The 15,814-nt window shown below is 47.2% G+C and overlaps 1 protein-coding gene across 1 annotated transcript in view; it reads right to left on the reverse strand.

Annotated features, from left to right (window-relative positions):
* LOC137317951 (zinc finger protein 585A-like) overlaps nucleotides 1-15,814 on the reverse strand; it is a 51,732-nt gene that overhangs the window by 29,276 nt on the left and 6,642 nt on the right. The window contains exons 2-3 of the mRNA XM_067980946.1: nucleotides 13,565-14,716; nucleotides 5,466-5,568 (exon numbers count right to left, since the gene is read on the reverse strand). Coding sequence (XP_067837047.1) covers nucleotides 5,466-5,568; nucleotides 13,565-14,706 — 1,245 coding nt within the window. The 5' untranslated portion in view covers nucleotides 14,707-14,716. The remainder of the gene's footprint in view (nucleotides 1-5,465; nucleotides 5,569-13,564; nucleotides 14,717-15,814) is intronic.

Consider the following 15,814-nt stretch of genomic DNA (forward strand, 5'->3'; position numbering starts at 1 on the left):
GTGAATTTACCCAATTAGACGCATTCCCCATCGTCATGTGAATTTATCCCATTCGACCCAGTCCCCATCGCCCTGTGAATTTATCCAATTAGAACCACTCCCCATCGCCCTGTGAATTTATCCAATTAGAACCACTCCCCATCGCCCTGTGAATTTATCCAATTCGACCCAGTCCCCTTCGCCCTGTGAATTTATCCAATTGGACCCAGTCCCCATCGCCCTGTGAATTTATCCAATTAGACCCAGACCCATCGCCGTGTGAATTTAGCAAATAAGACTCACTCCCCATCGCCCTGTGAATTTATCCAATGAGACCCAGTTCCTATCGCCCTGTGTATTTATCCAATTAGACCCAGTTCCTATCACCCTGTGTATTTATCTAATGAGACCCACTCCCCATCGCCTTGTGAATTTATCCAATTGGACCCATTCCCCATTTTCATGTGAATTTATCCAATTGGACCCACTCCCCATCGCCCTGTGAATTTATCCAATTTGACCCACTCCCCATCGCCCTGTGAATTTATCCAATGAGACCCACTCCCCATCGCCCTGTGAGTTTATCCAATTAGACTCACTCCCCATCGCCCAGTCAATTGATCCAATTAGACCCACTCCCCATCGCCCTGTGAATTTATCCAATTAGACCCACTCCCCATCGCCCTGTGAATTTATCCAATTAGACCCAGTCCCCATCGCCCTGTGAATTTATCCAAATCGACCCACTCCCCATCGCCCTGTGAATTGATCCAATTGGACCCAGTTCCCATCGCCTCGTGAATTTATCCAACCAGACCCATTCCCCATTTTCGTGTGAATTTATCCAATTAGACCCAATCCCCATGGCCCTGTGAATTTATCCAAATCGACCCACTCCCCATCGCCCTGTGAATTTATCCAATTAGACCCACTGCCCATCGCCCTGTGAATTTATCCAATTGGACCCAGTCCCCATCGCCCTGTGAATTTACCCAATTAGACCCAGTCCCCATCGCCCTGTGAATTTATCCAATTAGACCCACTGCCCATCGCCCTGTGAATTTATCCAAATCGACCCAGTCCCCATCGCCCTGTGAATTTATCCATTTCGACCCACTCCCCATCGCCCTGTGAATTTATCCAATTGGACCCACTCCCCATCGCCCTGTGAATTTATCCAATTGGACTCACTCCCCATCGCCCTGTGAATTTATCCAATTAGATCCAGTCCCCATCTCCCTGTGAATTTATCCAATTCGTCCACTCCCCATCGCCCTGTGAATTTATCCAATTAGATCCAGTCCCCATCGCCCTGTGAATTTATCCAATTCGTCCACTCTCCATAGCCATTTGGCCCGTCATGCCTGTGCCGGCTCTTTGAAAGAGCTGTTCAATTTACCGCACCCCAGCTTTTTCCCCATAATCCTGCAAATTAGTCCTCTTCAAATGCATGTCCAACTGCTTTTTGAAAGTTCGAATGGAATCTGCTTCCACCACTCTTTCAGGTAGATGTTAACAACCCCTCCGCCTGAAAAAATTCTCCTAATTTCCACTCTCGTTCTTTTGCCAATTATTTTAAATCTATGATCTCTGGTTAACGACCTGCTTGCCAGAGGAAATGGTTTCTTCCTCCATGCTCTATCAAAACCTCATAATTTTGAATACCTCTATTAGGTCTCCCCATAGCCTTCTCTGCTCTCAGGAGAATAATTCCAGCTTCTCCCATCTCTTCACATGATTGAAGTCCCTCATCCCTGGTATCATTCTGGTAAACCTCCTCTGTACCCTGTCCAAGGCCTTGACATCCTTCCTGCAGTGTGGGGCCCAGAATTGTACACAATCCTCCAGCTGAGGCCTAACCAGTGATTTGTAAAGGTTTAACATGATGACTTATTTTAATTCAATGCCCCTATTTACAAAGCCAAGTATCCCATTTGCTTTCTTAACCGCCTTATCAATTTGACCTGCCTCCTTCAAAGATTTGTGAATTTGCACCCCCGGGTCCCTCTGCTCTTGCACCCCCTCAAAATAGTACCGTTTAGATTATACTGCCTCCCAAAGTTCATCACTTCACACTGATCCGCAATAAATTGCATCTCCCACGTGTCTGCCCATTTCACCAGTCTGTCTATGTCCTCATGAAGTCCGCTACTATCCTGCTCATTATTTACTAGATTGCTAAGTTTTGTATCATCCACAAACTTTGAAATTGTACTACCTATACCCAAGTCCAGGTGATTTATATATAACAAGAAAAGCAATGGCTCTAACACCAACCCCTTCTCTCCAGTCAGAAAAACATCCCTTCACCACTACTGTCTACCTCCTATCCCTTTGCCAATTATGTACCCAAGTTACCACCGTCCCTTTAATACCCATTTTCCGAATAAGTCTGTTACATCGTACTTCATCAAACACCTTTTGAAAATCCATATATACATCTACTGCACCACGTTCATCCACCTGAGGTGGTGCATTTTGGTAGGAAGAATAAGGAGGCCACATAATGCTTGTATAATAAGAGACTAAATGGGGGAGAGGAGCAAAGGGATCTAGAGGTACAGATATAGAAATCACTAAAAGTAGCAACGCAGGAGAAACTTCTGTACCGAAAGAATGGTAAGAATGTGGATCGCGCTACCACAACAAGTAGTTCACGCAAATAGCACAGGTGCATTTAAGGGAAAGGTAGATAAGTAACGATGTTCCCCGTTACTATCTGTCTGCTCCTCACTCTGACCATTTGCAACGGTTCAACTGTGGCCAACAGGACCATCTGGTGGGGTGGGGGCGCTGCCAGAATGGTTTGAATGAAAGGGCGAAAGCCGAGGCTGCTGTGTGTTTGCAGCATTTGCAGCTTGTGTTCCTGTGCGAATAAAAGTGATTGGAAAGATTTGTTCCAGATTGAAGTGTTTCATTAAATTAAAAAAAGATGTTGGTTGTAATAAAGTAGGCAACAGAGATAGAGCATCATATCAAACCTCATTTAAGTTTAAAATGGTGAGCAAATTTATTAAATCGAACAGTTATTTTGACTATTACAGTATGGGCCGAATGGCCTCCTTCTGTGCTGCATCATTCTGTGATACTATAGGTTTAAGGTAGAAAGTATGCTGTCTGACTCCTCAAGTGGACAAAATAACAGGAAGATCGCAACTCTCAGAACCAAGCTCATCTTTAACCATAATCTTTCCAATCCTTATAGTTTCTTCCTCCATGTATCTCTCACCAATGTGCAGGTTGCAATATTGGTTAAAGAAACAATTCCAGCTGTGAGGAGGGGTGATATGATAGACGGATCATCAAATGAGGCCATATGGGTTGAAGTGAAGAACAAAAAAGGGGCAATCACACTGCTGGGAGTGTACTATAGACCCCCAAACATTAAGAGTGAGACAGAACAGCAAATATGTAGGCAAATTTCTGAGAAGTGCAAAAACAAGAGGGCAGTAATAGTAGGGGATTTTAACTATCTTAATATTAACTGGGATAGAATCAGTGTAAAAGGTATAGAGGGCAGAGAATTTTTAAAATGCATTCACAGAATCATAGAATGGTTACCGCATGGAAGGAGGCCATTTGGCCCATCAAATCCATAGAACCATAGAAAAGATACAGCATAGAAGGGGGCCATTCGGCCCATTGTGTCTGCGCCGGCTCGAAGAATAACCAGGTGCCCATTCTAATCCCACCTTCCAGCACCTGGTCCATAGCCCTGCAGCTTACAGCACTTTAGGTGCAGCTCCAGGTATTTTTTTAAAGCGTTGAGGGTCCCTGCCTCTACCACCAATTCGGGCAGCGAATTCCATACATCCACCACCCTCTGGGTAAAAAAGTTTTTCCTTATGTCCCCTCTAATCCTTCTGCCGATCAGTTTAAATCTATGTCCTCTAGTTCTTGAACTTTCCGCTAGGGGAAACAGGTGCTTCCTGTCTACTCTATCTCGGCCCTTCATAATTTTGTACACCTCAATCAAGTCTCCCCTCAGCCTCCTCTGCTCCAAGGAAAACAACCCCAGCCTATCCAATCTCTCCTCGTAGCTGCAATTTTCAAGCCCTGGCAACATTCTTGTAAATCTTCTCTGCATTCTCTCCAGAGCAATTACGTCCTCCCTGTAATGTGGTGACCAGAACTGCGCACAATACTCCAGCTGTGGCCTTACCAGCATTTTATACAGATGCATCATTGCATCCCTGCTTTTGTATTCGATACCTCGGCTAATAACGGAGAGCATTCCGTATGCCTTCTTCACAACCTTATCTACCAGTACTGCCACCTTCAGGGACCTGTGCACATGTACTCCAAGGTCTCTCACGTCCTCCACCCCTCTCAATATATTCCCATTTACTGCGTATTCCCTTTTACTGTTTGCCCTCCCTAAGTGCATTACCTTACACTTCTCCGGGTTGAACTCCATTTTCCACCCACTCCACCAACCCATTGATATCTTCTTGGAATCTACAGCTATCCTCTTCACTATCAACTACACGGCCAATTTTTCTGTTGTCTGCAAATTTGCCAATCATGCCCCCTACATTCAAGTCTAAATCATTAATATATACCACAAACAGCAAGGGACCCAACACCGAGCCCCATGGCACACCACTGGAATCGGATTTCCATTCGCAAAGATATCCATCAACTTTTACCCTTTGTTTCCTGTTACTGAGCCAATTTTGGATCTAATTCGCCACATTTCCCTGTATCCCATGGGCTTTTACCTTTCTGACCAGTCTGCCATGTGGGACCTTGTCAAATGCCTTACTAAAATCCATGTAGACAACATCCACTGCACTACCCTCATCAATCCTCCTTGTCACTTCCTCAAAGAATTCAATCAGATTTATAAGGCATGACCTTCCCTGAACAAATCCATGCTGACTATCCCTGATTAAACCATGCCTTTCCAAGTGACAGTTTATCCTATCTCTCAGTATCGATTCTAATAGTTTGCCCACCACCGAGGTAAGACTGACCAGCCTATAATTGTTTGGCCTTTCCCTCGTACCCTTTTTAAACAATAGTACTATGTTTGCAGTCTTCCAGTCCTCCAGTACCTACCCTGTATCTAGTGAGGATTGGAAAATGATCCTCAGAGCATCCGCTATTTCCTCCCTGGCTTCCTTCAATAGCCGAGGAAACAATCCATCCGGTCCTGATGACTTATCAACTTTCAAGTATTCCAGTCCCTCTAGTACTTCCTCTCTCGTAATGTTTACCGTATCCAATATTTCACACCTCTCCTCTTTAACTACTACGTCCGGATCATCCCTTTCCCTTGTGAATACGGAGACAAAATATTAATTTAAAACCACAACCTCTGCTTCATCACACAAGTTACCCTCATCATCTCTGATAGGTCCGAACTTTTCCTTAGCGATCCTCTTGTTCTTAATGTACTGATAAAACATCTTTGGGTTTTCTTTAATCTTACTAGCTAATATTTTTTCATGCCCTCTCCTTGCTTTCCTTATTTCCTTTTTTACGTCATCCCTGTACTTTCTATACTCCTCTAGGCTTTCTGCGGTATTTAGTTTTTTGTGACAGTCATCAGCTTTCTTTTTCGGCTTTATCTTGCCTCGTATACTTCTAGACAACAAGGGGGCTCTAAATTTGGCAGTGCCACCCTTTTTCTTTGAGGGGACGTGTCTGCATTGTACCCATAGAATTTCACTTTTCAGTGCCTCCCACTGATTTCTCCTCAAGTAGTTGTGTCTAGTCCACTTCTGCCAAATCACCTCTTAGTTCTGTAAAATTTGCCTTCCCCCAATTTAAAACTACTCCTGATTTAACTCTGTCCTTTTCCATAATAATGCTAAAACTAACTGAATTGTGGTCACTATCCCCAATATGGTCACTCACTTGCCCATCTTCATTTCCCAGGACTAAATCTAGAATTGCATCCCCTCTTGTTGGGCTTGTCATGTACTGGCTAAAAATGTTCTCCTGGACACCGATCAAGAATCTTGCGCCCTCTGTGCCCCTCACACTGTTTGAATCCCAGTTGATGTTAGGGTTGTTAAAGTCCCCCACTATTATTGCCCTCTTATTTTTGCACGCAGAAATTTGCCTACAAATTTGTTCTTCTATCTCCCTTTCGCTATTCGGGGGTCTATAGTATACTCCTAGTAGTGTGCCTGCCCCTTTTTTATTTCTTAGCTCAACCCATATGGCCTTGATTGATGATCCATTTAGCACATCATCCCTTCTCACAACTGGAATTGATTCTTTAACCAATAATGCTACCCCACTCCTTTTTATTTTAAATCACCCACTCTATCCTGCCTGAAAACTCTATATCCAGGGATATTGAGCTGCCAATTATCCCCCTCTTTAAGCCAGGTTACCATTCTAGCAATGATATCATGCTGCCATGTGTCTGTCTGTGCCCTTAGCTCATCTGCTTTGTTTGTAATACTCCTTGCATTGAAGTATATACCCTTTAAACCCCGTCAAATTCCTGTGCTGAACACTATTTAACCTTTGCTTCTTTTGCTTTTCTGAGTCGCTAACTCCGTCACTATCTGCTTTTCTACTTCCCGTTTCCTGGTCTGAATTGTCCTATCTGTACCTACCCTTTGGTTCCCATCCCCCTGCCATGCTAGTTTAAACCCTTCCCAACAGAACTGGCAAATGCCCCCGCGAGGATATTGGTCCCGGTTCTGCTTGGGTGCAACCCGTCCAGCTTGAACAGGTCCCGCCTTTCCCAGAATCGGTCCCAATACCTCAGGAATTTAAAACCCTCCCTCCTACACCATCTCTCAAGCCACGCATTCATCTGGTCTATTCTCCTATTTCTGCTCTCGCTAGCACATGGCACTGGGAGTAATCCTGAGATTACTACCTTAGAGGTCCTGCTTTTTAATTTATTTCCTAACTCCTTATATTCTGCTTGCAGGACCTCATCCCTTTTTTTTAAACCAATGTCGTTGGTACCGATATGGACCACGACCTCTGGCTGTTCACCCTCCCCCTTCAGAATGTCCTGCAGCCGCTCCATGACACCCTTGACCCTAGCACCAGGGAGGCAACATACCATCCTGGAGTCACGTCTGCGGCCGCAGAAACGCCTATCTGTTCCCCTTACGATGGAATCCCCTGTCACTATTGCTCTCCCATTCACGAGAACTTTTTTTTAGCCAGTACGTAGCAAGCCCAACAAGAGGGGTTGCAGTTCTGGACTTAGTTTTAGGGAATGAAGCTGAGTAGGTGGAAGGGATATTAGTAGGAGAGCATTTTGGTGGGAGGGATCATAATTCAGTTAGATTTAGCGTAGTTATGTGAAAAGGACAAAGATAGACCAGGAGTAAAAGTTCTCAATTGAGGAAAGGCCAATTTTACTAAGCTGAAATGTAATTCAGCAAAAGCGGACTGGAAACAGCTACTTGAAGGTAAATCAGTGTCAGAGCAGTGGGAGGCATTCAAGGAGGAGATAGTGAGGGTTCAGAGCAAATATGTTCCCACAAAGAAAAAGGGTGGCACTCGCAAACCGAGAGCCTCCTGGATGTCAAGGAGCATATAGGGTATGGTAGCATAGTGGTTATGTTACTGGACGAGTAATCCAGAGGCCTGGACTAAAATCCAACGTCATGAGTTCAAATCCTGCCACGGCAGCTGGCGAATTTTTAAAAATTCAATTAATTAATTAAATAAAAATCTGGAATTAATATCCTAGTATCAGTAATGATGGCCATGAAACTACCGGATTGTCGTAAAAACCCATCTGGTTCACTAATGCCCTTTAGGAAAGGAAACCTGCCGTCCTTACCCAGTCTGGCCTATATGTAACTCCAGACCCACAGCAATGTGGTTGATTCTGAAATGGCCTAGCAAGCCACTCAGTTGTAAAATCTCGCTACGAAAAGTCATAATAAGAATAAAATCGGACGGACCACTAGGCACCGGACACGGCAACGGCAAACCAAGCCCAGTCGACCCTGCAAGGTCCTCCTCACTAACATCTGGGGACTTGTGCCAAAATTGGGAGAGCTGTCCCACAGACTAGTCAAGCAACAGCCGTACTCACAGAATCATACCTTTCAGCCAACGTCCCAAACTCTTCCATCACCATCCCTGGGTATGTTCTGTCCCACCGGCAGGACAGACCCACCAGAGGTGGTGGTACAGTGATATACAGTCAGGAGGGAGTGGCCCTGGGAGTCCTCAACATTGACTCTGGACCCCATGAAATCAGGTCAAACATGGGCAAGGAAAACCTCCTGCTGATTACCACCTACCGCCCTCCCTCAGCTGATGAATCAGTCCTCCTCCATGTTGAGCACCACTTGGAGGAAGCACTGAGGGTAGCAAGGGCACAAAATGTACTCTGGGTAGGGGACTTCAATGTCCATCATCAAGAGTGGCTCGGTAGCACCACTACTGACCGAGCTGGCCGAGTCCTGAAGGACATAGCTGCTAGACTGGGCCTGCAGCAGGTGGTGAGCGAACCAACACGAGGGAAAAACTTACTTGACTTCGTCTTCACCAATGCATCTGTCCACGACAGTATTGGTAGGAGCGACCACCGCACAGTCCTCGAGATGAAGTCCCGTCTTCGCACTGAGGACACCACCGTGCCAAATGGGATAGATTCAGAACAGATCCAGCAGCTCAAAACTGGGCATCCATGAGGCGCTGTGGGCCATCAACAGCAGCATTGTATTCCAGCACAATCTGTAACCTCATGGCCCGGCATATTCCTCACTCTACCATTATCAACCCTGGTTCAAAGAGGAGTGCAGAAGAGCATGCCAGGAGCAGCACCAGGCGTACCTAAAAATGAGGTGCCAACCTGGTGAAGCTACAACTCAGGACTACATGCACGCTAAACAGCAGAAGCAACATGCTATAGACAGAGCTAAGCGATTCCACAACCAACGGATCAGATCAAAGCTCTGCAGTCCTGCCACATCCAGTCGTGAATGGTGGTGGACAATTAAACAACTAACGGGAGGAGGACGCTCTGTAAACATCCCCATCCTCAATGATGGCAGAGTCCAGCAAGTGAGTGCAAAAGACAAGGCTGAAGCATTTGCAACCATCTTCAGCCAGAAGTGCCGAGTGGATGATCCATCTCGGCCTCCTCCTGATATCCCCACCACCACGGAAGCTAGTCTTCGGCCAATTCGATTCACTCCACGTGATATCAAGAAACGGCTGAGTGCACTGGATACAGCAAAGGCTATGGGCCTCGACAACATCCCAGCTGTAGTGCTGAAGACTTGTGCTCCAGAACTAGCTGCGCCTCTAGCCAAGCTGTTCCAGTACAGCTACAACACTGGCATCTACCCGACAATGTGGAAAATCGCCCAGGTATGTCCTGTCCACAAAAAGCAGGACAAATCCAATCCGGCCAATTACCGCCCCATCAGTCTACTCTCAATCATCAGCAAAGTGATGGAAGGTGTCGTCGACAGTGCTATCAAGCGGCACTTACTCACCAATAACCTGCTCACCGATGCTCAGTTTGGGTTCCGCCAGGACCACTCGGCTCCAGACCTCATTACAGCCTTGGTCCAAACATGGACAAAAGAGCTGAATTCCAGAGGTGAGGTGAGGTGAGAGTGACCGCCCTTGACATCAAGGCAGCATTTGACCGAGTGTGGCACCAAGGAGCCCTAGTAAAATTGAAGTCAATGGGAATCAGGGGGAAAACTCTCCAGTGGCTGGAGTCATACCTAGCACAAAGGAAGATGGTAGTGGTTGTTGGAGGCCAATCATCTCAGCCCCAGGACATTGCTGCAGGAGTTCCTCAGGGCAGTGTCCTAGGCCCAACCATCTTCAGCTGCTTCATCAATGACCTTCCCTCCATCATAAGCTCAGAAATGGGGATGTTCGCTGATGACTGCACAGTGTTCAGTTCCATTTGCAACCCCTCAAATAATGAAGCAGTCCGAGCCCGCATGCAGCAAGACCTGGACAACATCCAGGCTTGGGCTCATAAGTGGCAAGTAACATTCGCGCCAGATAAGTGCCAGGCAATGACCATCTCCAACAAGAGAGAGTCTAACCACCTCCCCTTGACATTCAATGGCATTATCATCGCCGAATCCCCCACCATCAACATCCTGGGGGTCACCATTGACCAGAAACTTAACTGGACCAGCCATATAAATACTGTGGCTACGAGAGCAGGTCAGAGGCTGGGTATTCTGCGGCGAGTGACTCACCTCCTGACTCCCCAAAGCCTTTCCACAAGTCAGGAGTGTGTTGGAATACTCTCCACTTGCTTGGATGAGTGCAGCTCCAACAACACTCAAGAAGCTCGACACCATCCAAGATAAAGCAGCCCGTTTGATTGGCACCCCATCCACCACCCTAAACATTCACTCCCTTCACCACCGGCGCACTGTGGCTGCAGTGTGTACCATCCACAGGATGCACTGCAGCAACTCGCCAAGGCTTCTTCGACAGCACCTCCCAAACCCGCGACCTCTACCACCTTGAAGGACAAGAGCAGCAGGCACATGGGAACAACACCACCTGCATGTTCCTCTCCAAGTCACACACCATCCCGACTTGGAAATATATCGCCGTTCCTTCATTGTCGCTGGGTCAAAATCCTGGAACTCCCTTCCTAACAGCACTGTGGGAGAACCGTCACCACATGGACTGTAGCGGTTCAAGAAGGCGGCTCACTACCACCTTCTCGAGGGCAATTAGGGATGGGCAATAAATGCTGGCCTCGCCAGCGACGCCCACATCCCATGAACGAATAAAAAAAAATACAGGTAAGATAAGGCAAAAAAGGGAAGCTTATGTCAGATACCGAGAGCTCAATACTGCAGAAAGCCTAGGGGAGTATAGAAAGTGCAAGAATGAAATTAAAAAGGAAATTAGGAAAACAAAGCGAGGGCATGAAAAATTACTGGCAAGTAAAATCAAGGAAAACCCAAAGATGTTTTATAAATACATAAAGAGCAATAGTATAACTAAGGAAAGAGTAGGGCCTATTAGAGACCCAAAAGGTATCCTGTGTGGAGGCGGAAGATGTTGGTATGGTTCTTAACAAATACTTTGCGTCTGTCTTCACAAAAGAGGGGGATGATACAGACATTGTAGTTAAGGAGGAGGAGTGTGAAATATTGGCTGGGATAAACATAGTGAAGGAGGAAATATTAAGGGGTTTAGCATCTTTGAAAGTAGATAAATCGTCAGGCCCGGATGAAATGTATCCCAGGCTGTTGAGAAGCAAAGGAGGAAATAGCGGAGGCTCTGACCATCATTTTCAAATCTTTTCTGGCTACAGGCATGATGTTGGAGGACTGGAGAACTGCTAATGTTGTACCATTGTTTAAAAAGGGAGAAAGGGATGGACTGAGTAATTACAGGCCAGTCAGCCTAACCTCAGAGCTGGGCAAATTATTGGAAACAATTCTGAGGGATGGTATAAATTGTCACTTAGAAAGGCACAAGGTAATCAAAGACAGTCAGCACAGATTTGTTGAGGGAAGGTCGTATCTGACTAACTTGATTTTTTTTTTTCGAGGAGGGTTGATGAGGGTAGCGCGTTTGATGTAGTCTACATGGATTTTAGCAAGTCTTTTGACAAAGTCCCACATGGCAGACTGGTCAGAAAAGTAAAAGCCCATGGGATCCAAGGGAAAGTGGCAAATTGGATCCAAAATTGGCTGTGGCAAGAAGCAAAGGGTAATGGTTGACGGGTGTTTTTGTGACTGGAAGGCTGTTTCCAGTGGGGTTCCGCAGGGCTCAGTACTAGGTCCCTTGCTTTTTGTGGTATTTATCAATGATTTAGACTTAAATGTAGGGGACATGATTAAGAAGTTTGCAGATGATACAAAAATTGGCCGTGTGGTTGATAGTGAGGAGGAAAGTTGTAGACTGCAGGAAGATATCATCGGACTGGTCAGGTGGGCAGAAAAGTGGCAAATGGAATTCAATCTGGAGAAGTGTGAGGTAATGCATTTGGGGAGGGCAAACAAGGCAAGGGAATACACAATAAATGGGAGGATGCTGAGAAGTGTAGAGGAAGAGAGGGACTTTGGAGTGCATGTCCACAGATCCCTGAAGGTAGCAGGACAGATAGATAAGGTGGTTAAGGCGGCATACTGGATACATTCCTTTATTAGCTGAGGCATAGAATATAAGAGCAGGGGGGGGGGTTATGCTCGTTAGGCCACAGCTAGAGTACTGCGTACAGTTCTGGTCTCCACGATAGGAAAGATGTGATTGCACTAGAGAGGGTACAGAGGAGATTTACGAGGATGTTGCCAGGACTGGAGAATTTTAGCTATTAGGAAAGATTGGATAGGCTGGGGTTGTTTTCTTTGGAACAAAAGAGGCCGAGGGGAGATTCAATTGAGGTGTATAAAATTATGAGGGGCCTAGAGAGAGTGGATGGGAAGGACCTATTTCCCTTGGCAGAGAGGTCAATAACCAGGGGGCATAGATTTAAAGTGATTGGTAGAAGGATTAGAGGGGAGTTGAGAAATTATTTTACCCAGAGGGTGGTGGGGATCTGGAACTCACTGCCTGAAGGAGTGGTAGAGGCAGAAACCCTCATTGCGTTTAAAGAGTACTTGGATGTGCACTTGAAGTGCCGTAACCTACAAGGCTACAGACCAAGAAATGGAAAGTGGGATTAGGCTGGATAGCTCTTTTTCGGCGGCACAGACACGATGGGCCGAATGGCCTCCATCTGTGCTGTAAAATTCTATGATGCCATATAGATTCTTCCTCCTCATGCATCTCACCACTGTGCAAGTCCTACATTGATATCAATTGCTTTTTGGAAAATTGAAAACACTTTTCTTCTTTGAAAAGATTTTCTAAGTTGATTCTTTGATCCAATCATCCCTTTTTCATGGATTCTTTGAATATTTGACAATTAAAAAAGAAATGTCAATCATAAAGAATCTTAACAGGTCACAAAGCATATTTTCAGTTTGAATTATTCCTCTCTACAGCCTGTAATCGGTGAAACATGCAACATTGTACAGAAATAAGCCCGCAGTTGTTTAGTTTAAAGTGTTTACTTACTATAATTGGATTGAAAGGAAGTGCCTCCAAACTAAGACCAGACAAAAATACCATGTTTTTGTCACAATAACATTTTCCCATGAATTAAAAATGGATAGTTTACCGAACCACCATCGATGTAACCAAGACAAACACCGACTGTACCAGGCTTGGTAGTCAGTGAATCTCTCTCCACACACGGAGCCGGTGAACGTCCTCTCCCCACTGCAAACACACTTGTGTGTCACCAGGTTTGGTGACTGAGGGAATCTCTATCCACACACGGAGCACACTATTACCCTCCACTGTGAACACACTCGTGTGTCACCAGGCTTGGTGTGGAGATGCCGGTGATGGACTGGGGTTGACAATTGTAAACAATTTTACAACACCAAGTTATAGTCCAGCAATTTTATTTTAAATTCACAAGCTTTCGGAGGCTTCCTCCTTCGTCATGTGAACGAAGGTTCACCTGAGGAAGGAGGAAGCCTCCGAAAGCTTGTGAATTTAAAATAAAATTGCTGGACTATAACTTGGTGTTGTAAAATTGTTTACAACCAGGCTTGGTGACTGAGGGAATCTCTATCCACATAGGGAGCACATTTACTCTCCAGTGTGAACACGCTCATGTGTCCTCAAGCTGGATAACTGAGTGAATCCCTTCCCACACACTGAGCAGGTGAACGGCCTCTCTCCAGTGTGAACAGGCTGGTGTTTCAGCAGGCTGGATGAATTGAGAAATCCCTTCCCACACAGGGAGCAAGTGAATGGCCTCTCATCAGCGTGAACGTGCTGGTGCCCATCTCCAGTGTGAATATGCTGGTGTTTCAGCAAGCGGGATGACTGAAAGAATCCCTTCCCACACTCGGAACAGCTGAATGGCCTCTCTCCAGTGTGAACCCGCTGGTGTGCCACCAGGTGTGATAACTGAATGAATTCCTTTCCACAAAGGGAACAGCTGAATGGCCTCTCCCCAGTGTGAATTCGCTGGTGTTTCAGCAGACTGAATGAACGAGTGAATCCCTTCCCACACACTGAGCAGGTGAATGGCCTCTCCCCAGTGTGAATACACTGGTGTTTCAGCAGGTGTGATGACTGAGTGAATCCTTTCCCACACTCGGAGCAGGTGAATGGCCTCTCCCCAGTGTGAATACGTTTGTGTGTCAGCAGATGGGATGAATTAGTGAATCCCTTTCCACACACACAGCACAGGAACGGCCTCTCCCCAGTGTGAATACGCTGGTGTATCCTTAAGCTGGATGACTGAGTGAATCCCTTCCCACATTCCGAGCAGCTAAACGGCCTCTCCCCAGTGTGAATTCGCTGGTGTGTTAGCAGGTGTGATGATTGAGTGAATCCCTTCCCACACTCAGAGCAGATGAACGGTCTCTCGCCAGTGTGAATACGCTGGTGTTCAAGTAGGCTGGATGAGTCAGTGAATCCCTTCCCACACTCGGAGCAGGGAAATGGCCTCACCCCAGTGTGAATAAGGCAATGCTTCTTTAAGCAGTCATTTCGATTAAAGGTCTTTCCACAGTCAGGGCACTGGAACACTCTCCCTCTGGTGTGTGTGTCTCGGTGCTTTTCCAGCCACAGTGAGGTCTTAAATCTTTTCCCACAGACAGAACATTCAAAGGGTTTGTCTTCTATATGGAAAGATTGCTGCTCTTTGGGTTCTGATGCATGGAGGGAGTTTGTCACATCCTGATGTGATGTTTGGTTTGAGCTTCCTGTTTGCAAATCTTCCATCTCTAATATTCTGTAAAACATGTTTACAAAAGTCAGAAGAACAGGTTGGAAATTCACAACAATTATACTTTCTGTAGTAAATTATCTCCCCTCTTGTTCCTTCAAAACTGCAAATACAATGTGTATATCCTCGTCCTTCTCACTGGTTTGAAACCAAGATTCACTGCACTGTCTCCACTCCATATTTTGACCCAAGGGTATACAAGCCAATTTTGCAACACATCCACATCATTTAATGCTTGAAGGTCCATCTCCCCCCAGACCAGACCAGACCCACCTCCCCGTCCCCCTCCTCCCACAGACCAGCACCACCTCCCATCCCCCCAGGACCAGCCCCACCTCCCCGTCCCCCTCCTCCCACAGACCAGCACCACCTCCCATCCCCCCAGGACCAGCCCCACCTCCCCGTCCCCCTCCTCCCACAGACCAGCACCACCTCCCATCCCCCCAGGACCAGCCCCATCTCCCCGTTCCCCTCCTCCCACAGACCAGCACCACCTCCCATCCCCCCCAGGACCAGCCCCACCTCCCTCCTCCCACAGACCAGCACCACCTCCCATCCCCCCAGGACCAGCCCCACCTCCCCGTCCCCCTCCACCCACAGACCAGCACCACCTCCCATCCCCTCCAGAACCAGACCCACCTCCCCGTTCCCCCTCCTCCCACAGACCAGCACCACCTCCCATCCCCTCCAGAACCAGCCCCACCTCCCATCCCCTCCAGAACCAGCCCCACCTCCCCGTCCCCCTCCTCCCACAGACCAGCACCACCTCCCATCCCCCCCAGGACCAGCCCCACCTCCCCATCTCCCTCCTCCCACAGACCAGCACCACCTCCCATCCCCCCCAGGACCAGCCCCACCTCCCATCCCCCCCAGGACCAGCCCCACCTCCCCATCCCCCTCCTCCCACAGACCAGCACCACCTCCCATCCCCCCCAGAACCAGCCCCACCTCCCCATCCCCCTCCTCCCCATTCCCCTCCTCCCACAGACCAGCACCACCTCCCATCCCCCCCAGGACCAGCCCCACCTCCCCATCCCCCTCCTCCCACAGACCAGCACCACCTCCCATCCCCTCCAGAACCAGCCCCACCTCCCCGTCCCCCTC

The sequence above is a fragment of the Heptranchias perlo genome, unplaced genomic scaffold (assembly GCF_035084215.1).
Source record: "Heptranchias perlo isolate sHepPer1 unplaced genomic scaffold, sHepPer1.hap1 HAP1_SCAFFOLD_64, whole genome shotgun sequence".
NCBI lineage: Eukaryota > Metazoa > Chordata > Chondrichthyes > Hexanchiformes > Hexanchidae > Heptranchias > Heptranchias perlo.